This window comes from Trichoplusia ni, chromosome 27 (genome assembly GCF_003590095.1).
Source record: "Trichoplusia ni isolate ovarian cell line Hi5 chromosome 27, tn1, whole genome shotgun sequence".
Taxonomy (NCBI): Eukaryota; Metazoa; Arthropoda; class Insecta; order Lepidoptera; family Noctuidae; genus Trichoplusia; species Trichoplusia ni.
In genome coordinates, this window is record NC_039504.1 from 940,034 (window position 1) to 948,707 (window position 8,674).

Consider the following 8,674-nt stretch of genomic DNA (forward strand, 5'->3'; position numbering starts at 1 on the left):
CAAAAACGTAAATAGGTAATGAGTTATCGTAATATTAAAATCTCCGCGCGAGAAATTAAAAATCGATGAAACGTAGCGAAGATATCGTTGGCATCTATATACTAATTGTACTATATATATACTAATTACTATGTATATACTATGTATGTACTATGTTTATACTAATTGTTTGTTTGAAAGCGCTAATCTCAGAAACTACTGGTTCAAATTGAAAAAATATTTTTGTGTTGAATATACCATTAATCGAGGGAGGTTTAAGGCTATATGTATATCATCACGCTGCGACAAATAGGAGCGAAGAAAAAGTCATAACTTATATCTTCTAACCACGCAGACGAAGTCGCGGGCAACAGCTATCCTTATCCTTATCCTTATCCTTACATATTATAAAACAAAGTCCCCCGCCGCGTCTGTCTGTCTGTCTGTCTGTCTGTTCGCGATAAACTAGAAAAGTACTGAACGGATTTTTATGCGGTTTTCAACGATTGATAGAGCAATTCTTGAGGAAGGTTTTAGTGTATAATAAGTTTAGGTTTTGTGTAAACTGACGATATTACAGCGATATTAGTTAAACATGTCAGAAAAAATTAAGCCATTCGAGAGCTTTCATCGAGAACGCTGCCAAAACCTTTCGAGTTACAACAAAACAATGTATGGCAAGTTTGTACCTCTTTAATAGATCTACAAAAAAGTCCGCGGTGGTATATGTCTATCTTCCAAGGATAACCCACAATAACCATTTTTATGTGTTTTCTTAATACAGTAAAATTATTGGTTACTTACGAACCTCTTTTTAACAATACAGTATTAATCCTTATCCAAATAAATAAGTTAGATATATTATGCATGTAATATAGAACAAATTGCCTTTTACACTACGCCAAAAACGTAAATAGGTAATGAGTTATCGTAATATTAAAATCTCCGCGCGAGAAATTAAAAATCGATGAAACGTAACGAAGATATCGTTGGCATCTATATACTAATTGTACTATATATATACTAATTACTATGTATATACTATGTATGTACTATGTATATACTAATTGTTTGTTTGAAAGCGCTAATCTCAGAAACTACTGGTTCAAATTGAAAAAATATTTTTGTGTTGAATATACCATTAATCGAGGGAGGTTTTAGGCTTTATGTATATCATCACGCTGCGACCAATAGGAGCGAAGAAAAAGTCATAACTTATATCTTCTAACCACGCAGACGAAGTCGCGGGCAACAGCTATCCTTATCCTTATCCTTATCCTTACATATTATAAAACAAAGTCCCTCGCCGCGTCTGTCTGTCTGTCTGTTCGCGATAAACTAGAAAAGTACTGAACGGATTTTTATGCGGTTTTCAACGATTGATAGAGCAATTCTTGAGGAAGGTTTTAGTGTATAATAAGTTTAGGTTTTGTGTAAACTGACGATATTACAGCGATATTAGTTAAACATGTCAGAAAAAATTAAGCCATTCGAGAGCTTTCATCGAGAACGCTGCCAAAACCTTTCGAGTTACAACAAAACAATGTATGGCAAGTTTGTACCTCTTTAATAGATCTACAAAAAAGTCCGCGGTGGTATATGTCTATCTTCCAAGGATAACCCACAATAACCATTTTTATGTGTTTTCTTAATACAGTAAAATTATTGGTTACTTACGAACCTCTTTTTAACAATACAGTATTAATCCTTATCCAAATAAATAAGTTAGATATATTATGCATGTAATATAGAACAAATTGCCTTTTACACTACGCCAAAAACGTAAATAGGTAATGAGTTATCGTAATATTAAAATCTCCGCGCGAGAAATTAAAAATCGATGAAACGTAACGAAGATATCGTTGGCATCTATATACTAATTGTACTATATATATACTAATTACTATGTATATACTATGTTTATACTAATTGTTTGTTTGAAAGCGCTAATCTCAGAAACTACTGGTTCAAATTGAAAAAATATTTTTGTGTTGAATATACCATTAATCGAGGGAGGTTTTAGGCTTTATGTATATCATCACGCTGCGACCAATAGGAGCGAAGAAAAAGTCATAACTTATATCTTCTAACCACGCAGACGAAGTCGCGGGCAACAGCTAGTTACTAATAAAGACAAAAAGTCTGCATCAAGATTAGTATATAATTAGGGTACCGTACTCATAGGGTAAAAACGGAACCCCAGTACAAAGGCTACGCTACATCAGAATGTATCTTATAAACTGTGATAGCAAGGCAATTTAAATTTTCACGTAGGATGTATTTCAGTTTTCACTAAATTGAAAAAACAAAAGCGAGGCTAAGCAATGATGATGATGATGAAGCAACGATTGGAGAGTAAATATAATAATATAATACTATCCGCCTATATACGTCCCACCACTTGGCAAAGGCCTTCTCCAATATAAGAAAGATTATTACATTGATAACCACACCAGGTTACTGCAGGTTGTCACTTAAAAATAACATATTTCATATTGCGGCTATCCTGTAGCATCCCTGCTTGGGATCGCAGTAGTTTGCAGCGCGTACCCATGGTCTCAGGTACAAGGGAAGGGTGAAGCACTCTGGTAGTTTTAGTCGGTAAGAGACCAGCATACCGCTCTGCCTTCCCGAAGGCGGAGAAAGTCCATGAGGATTGCCCTTGGGAGAAAGTCCATGAGAATTACCCTGGGTAAAAAAACAACCCTTTCTTAGTGCCAACACACTTACTGGTACCGATATTTGGACTCCCTACTCTTCGACTGCTAGTGCTATAAGGTAGATATTATGGATCATGATCTAGACAAACGTTTTATTTTCGATAAAATATTCCGTATAATAAAAGGAAAAAAAATGTTGATTTAGTAGTCGTGTAGTCATTAGGTGTTTTGCTAATTCGACTAAGCAAACAAACTTTTTCTCCACAGATACGTAAAAATAAAAATATAGAAACCATAAATAAGGACTAAGAATCATGTTACCGATGCAAATAAATACAAAATCTTTAATTTATTAGTAATTTCAATAAACACAGTTTTTTGCACCAATATTCGTCCTGCGTAAAAAACTATTTTGTTAGTAACATTCCTATAATAAATTATGCGGATAAGATCAATGCAATAATGATAGGTCTATAAATAACAATTTTCCATTAACTAGTCCATTATTACTTGTAGTAAATGGTGTTTAGTTAAACCAGTTTGAATCTAAGATATAATATACACCATAAAATCTGTTGAGCTATTATTGAGCGCCTAGCCTAGCAATTATTTTCGTTTTTGCATGTTAAATTGGCCGTAAAAGAGCGAATTCAAAATTACTGCTGTAATTTTTTTTTTTAATAGACTAGACTAATTATGAAAAAAAATGCAAATAATAATATCGTTATTATCTTATGTGTCCCCAGGTCAAGGGCGAAGCAAACACTACCGTACCATCCTTTACTGTCACCATTGCCACCATTTCGCCGGCTCCTATTTGAGAACTTCTGGATAACACCAGGAAACATAAATTTTCGTCATCTAATCAGCTGTAATTTTAATAACATACTTATTTTTTTTAAATTTCAGTCTGTAGAACATTTAGTTCAAAGATTATGCGATAGCAAAGTTTCGCATTTATAACACTCACGCACCCATCATCATCAGAAAATAAGTATTTCCCATAAACTCAGAGAGTTGAAATTTGGTACAGAGTTATAATCCAGTCATTTTAGACATTTTAAGCTGAATAATTCCTAGTGGGCTGAATTTTTGTATAAACCTTTATTAGGGCGTTATTATGAAGTTGTGAACAATCGACATTGATATCGTGCCGGCAACCACGATATCAACGTCCATTTTTCAAAAAAAAAATCAGCTCACTAGGAATTATTCCGCAGATAAAACCTAAAATGACTGAACTATTTGGGTTTAGTGGCGAATGTTTTTTTTTAAATATTACGTAATCATTTGTTAGTCTTTGAGGTAAATAATCTATTTTAAAACTGTTATCTTTAACGCATTAATACGCTAAGGAAGCTGCAGATATTGTGAATATTTAATCGAATTAGACTCGGAAATGCTTCAGTATATTAATTTTATATAAATTTATTTTGAATAATACTAAGGTTGCCAGATAACAATTAAATATCTACGTCACAATTTAAATCATGAATCTGATTATAATAAAGGATTTTCGGCGTCTTTGTTGCTATTTTGTACATAAAACTTTGCAAAACAATTCATGAATGCTTAAGTACGAAATATGAGCACCGAATAAATTGCCAACAGCTGAACGTAACAGCTAGTTGAATAAATATGGCAGTTTTCAAAGTCACGTCGTTAATAACATGCAAATATCACATACACAATAAAGCTCTAAGGTTTTTTCACCCTAATCGAAATAAGAATAATGTCGTCTAGAAAATTTTACGAATATAAAAGTGAATAATAATCTCTTGACATAATAAAAATATTGGTAAAGCTTCTTTTGTTTGAGCATAATATTTTTAAATGGAAGCTTGGTATGGAAAATTTACAAGGTCTTGGAACAAGCCCGGCGGTTGTTGATGAATTTAAAAGTCTTCTCTAAGTCCTTTTGTTATATTTTTAATACCGTAGATACATCTTATCGGGAAAAATTGCGACGGCTCGTTTCAGATTTTTAATGACTATATTATCTATCTATATGCAAGATTCGTTGCAATGTACAATATTCATCATGTGTGTAGTATTCATCATTAACTTTAAATCGAAATCTGTTTATATTTTTTATTTTAAGGAAAAAAAACCTTTAATACGTTACAGTTTAGTCTCAAGTTGCAATTAGTCAGATAGATACATAACTACATCAGTGCATTATCCGGTGATCTACCCTAACCACGACATATACGGTACTAATTATAATTATTCTAGACAAACATTTCAAATAATTTAGGGATTAGTATAACGACTAATTTCGAAATTTTCTTATTGTTACTCAAACGAATTTAACAGCGGCATGCCGTCTGTAAATAAACCGATGACATTCATTGCCACCATGTGTTCCTCGCATCCAGTGATCTGTTGACGTTTTTATATTCCTTCCTCGCGTGTGAAGTTTCAAAATAATTGTACTTTAATGGTTTATTATGTTACCAACGCAGTGTTTAGGGCTGATGACAGCTTGATGATCAGATAGCTATTTATTAAACGCAGTTAAAATGATATGTGTTTATTTTGATTTTAATGTTTGATTTATTGTTGCACCACATCCTTATATGTATAGCATACTATACACCATACGACTAATTGTAGTTTGTTATTTAGATTATAGCAGCTTGAGTGATTGCTTTTGCTTCGGTAGGTTAGTAAATGGATCTATTCGTGCATAATTGCTGATGCTACATTGTTTCAATGGGGTTCAGCAAAGCATTTCAAAATATTTTTGAATCAAATCACGTGAATGAGTGTTGATCGACATAATGTACTCTTTATAGGGTTCATACAAAAAAAACATAATATTAGGAAGTAAAATATATTTTAGGAAGTGTATTCGTTTACAAAGATAATATATTCAATTACCTTGCTCGTACAACCACAAAATATTCTTTGTTCAAATAGTCGCAGAGACAATAAATTATACTAATCAAATGAACAGACTTGTTTCATAATATTTTATCACAAATATTGCAAATTATTATCTATTTTTTTAGTCAAGAGACAATTCGCTAGCAGGAACATTTTGGAAGAAGTGATCAACGGTGTCGACGATTTTGGAGACGATGGCTTTGACGATGGGGGGTCCGACTTCCTTGACGATTTCGTTGCTGCTTGACTTGATCAGATCGCGGGCAGCACGGCCTGAAAAATAAGTGAATTTAGAATCTATGCTGCAAGCTACACAATCAAAGTAGACTGACTGACTACTATTATGGTTGTCTAAGTAAGTAAGGACGCTCATGGTTCCGATAAGAGAAATTAGGCTATATGCGGCGTGATACTGTCATCTATGCACTGTAATGCTTTGTCACGCTTCCTCAGCAGTAATAATATAACTTTCAGATCTGATCTAAGAACTATTGTTAAATATTGCAAAAAAAAAAAAAAATAAGATTTCTTGGAGACTTATGGATTTGAACAAAAAGGTGAAGTAGAAGAACTTTCACATTACTGGGATAGATCGTGAATGCTTAATTCTGTTCCAAATATCAATGACTTTAATCATCACACATCACATTGGAAGATGTGTTGATTCTTTTGGTTACTTACCAAGAACTTCGTTTCCATTGAACAGGTTCTCCAACTCAATGGTGGACTCATCCTTAAGGTCATAGGTGTGTCTGAAGCTCTTTACTTTCCAGTGTTTCTCACCATCTTTGCCAATCTTGTCTCCCATGTCAACATCAGCGGTGATCACAACCTTCCCTATAAATGAAAATGAAGTTAGAAATGTATTCGAATACAGATCACTTTACGACATAAAAAAATAATCAATGAAGATTAACCAGAATTATAACTTGTTCTTGCTATAAAATTTCCGCGAGCCTATTTTGACACTATGATAAGAATTGATATTTTCGGAATTCAGATTAAGTGGTTATGCGAGAGAACTACTCTTAAACTGGTCTCTAAAAAGTGCGCTGTGTTAGATACTTGTGTCTAATATGCATACATACACAGAACATTGGGGAAATAATGCAATAGGAAATTAATTTTAATAAGTGAGTATGAATCAGAAAAGGGTCCTCAAAAAAGATGTATTCTAAATTCAATTTAAAACTCCGAAATATTTTGTATAGTTACTATGAGAATTCATTTTGGCAACAAAAAATAATGAGGTTGTTGACTAAAATTATAATTGGATAAAATTATTTTTATATCGCTAAAATAAAATCACGCGTAAGTGGACTAGCTTCTACGTCAACGGAACTAATTCGTCTTTATTTGGAATAATAATTATTCTTAAATCGTCACGATGTTGTTCCATCGTTTCCTTACGTTAAACCGGTTTGATAATATTTGCTATTTGATGATGCAGACCATAATATTTATGTCTGCTTTGATAAAACGAGATTATGTTAAAAGGTTTTTGATATTTATCTTCGTGTTATGCTCAATAGGCATTATGAGCACGTGTTCAGTAAATCCTAGACTAAGACTAAGATTTTGCACGAAGGTTTTAAACTTCAGTTATGTCAAAACCATATAATTTTTACTAGGTGAGCACCGTTTACCGTGTTTTTGTTAGGAAAAGCCTGCCCTTGAATAACTTCTGTACTATCAAAAATCGAATATTCGGGAGCTATGAACCTTTTAATTTTATTGATTGTAAGCAATCACACTCTTAGAATCTGAATGATCAAATGAGAACACAGAATATTTGTACAATAATCATCGTTTAGCCCAACATCTTTAACTGCATTATGCAGAAAAAAATCTTGCTTACTACACTGCCTACATTCAGAATAATTCGAAATATTATTGAATCACTTACTCAGAACAACGTGAGCATCTCCCTTTCCTTCAATAGGCAAGACAAGAAGACGGCCGTTCATCTCGTACTTTGCGACGAAGTCAACAGTGCACTGGAGTTTCACGATCAGTTTTGATTTGCTCACATCACGCCTGTGGATAAGAAATATGTTATTGTAGCTTTTGGTTATAGGGAATGCTGAATCTTCTTCAACTTGAGTGATTCTTTAAAGATGAATTTTGCCAATGTTTAATTCATGGGGCTGCACATTCTACGGCAGTTATCGGTTTTTGGCATATCAGAGATGGTAGGTTGCCCGAATACTATCAGTATATAGTTACTGTTAGTCGTAAAGTCCAAATCGTGTTGTCATAAATATTTAAAAAAATATGAATAATATTTCTTTACAACATCTAGATCATGACTTTTTGTCAAAGAGCTCTGTACTAGAACTTGGCATTAGCTAAATTCTGATATGGAAGATTTTTTGAAAAACGAAATAACTTGGTCACAGAACTAACGGAATGAGTAGATTGAATTTGAAGTACTTACTGGACTTTCTTGGCAATGCAATCCTTTAGCCCAGTTCCATTGACGTCCCACAGTTTCAGGGAGAGTCCAGGTGAGCTGGCGTCCAAGGTCTTCATGTAGAAAGGGTCCAGCCTCTGTACTCCAAGTTCAGGAAGACCAGCTGTGAAGATCGGGATCGTGGCTTGCGTCACTTCCTTGAGGCATTTCGAGTCTTCGGATTTGCATTTTTTGATGAACGGAGCTGGAAGGAAATTTTGTTTAAAAATATTTTTTAAGTAAATTATTTTTTTTCATTTAAATTAAAAATTGAGAAAAGTAGATTTTCTTTCAAAAATATTTCATGTTCTATTTTATTTCGATGACTAATTTATTATGTTTATTTTTTAAATAATTAATAAATTACGTACCAACACCGGCACCGGAATACGCTACGCACAAAGCAAACACTAAAAATGCAATTTTGGAATTCATTTTTAAAAATAAAATTTATTTCTCAGACACGACTGTATTCTTAGGAGATATTTCACGTTTTATATGAACCACCGAAGATCCACATACATATATAGGATAATAAACATATCTATATATAGAATAGCAGTGTAGAAAAACTAGTTTGATGGAACCACGTTAAGCCTTTGATATAAATTGATAATAATAAATAACAAAGATTGTCAGTACATTGACATCGTCCCTAATTTTTTAGTGGCACGAGCATTAATAATATTATTTA

At 33.1% G+C, this 8,674-nt stretch overlaps 1 protein-coding gene across 1 annotated transcript; it reads right to left on the minus strand.

Moving 5' to 3' along the window:
• Nucleotides 1-5,459: 5,459 nt before the first annotated feature.
• Nucleotides 5,460-8,674, minus strand: LOC113505890 (circadian clock-controlled protein-like). The gene is made up of 5 exons (XM_026888749.1): nt 8,352-8,674; nt 7,966-8,185; nt 7,435-7,565; nt 6,210-6,365; nt 5,460-5,801 (listed from the first exon to the last, which is right to left on the minus strand). Exons 1-5 carry the CDS (start codon nt 8,413-8,415, stop codon nt 5,650-5,652), a joined length of 723 nt encoding a protein of 240 aa, XP_026744550.1. The 5' UTR covers nt 8,416-8,674; the 3' UTR covers nt 5,460-5,649.

Excerpts from the sequence above, each read along its gene's own strand:
- LOC113505890 (XM_026888749.1), bottom strand. The coding sequence starts at position 8,415 with ATGAATTCCAAAATTGCATTTTTAGTGTTTGCTTTGTGCGTAGCGTAT. Across the intron at positions 8,186-8,351 it reads GTATTCCGGTGCCGGTGTTG|CTCCGTTCATCAAAAAATGC; the intron begins GTACGTAATTTA and ends ATTTCCTTCCAG. Across the intron at positions 6,366-7,434 it reads AGATGCTCACGTTGTTCTGA|GGAAGGTTGTGATCACCGCT; the intron begins GTAAGTGATTCA and ends TTTCATTTATAG.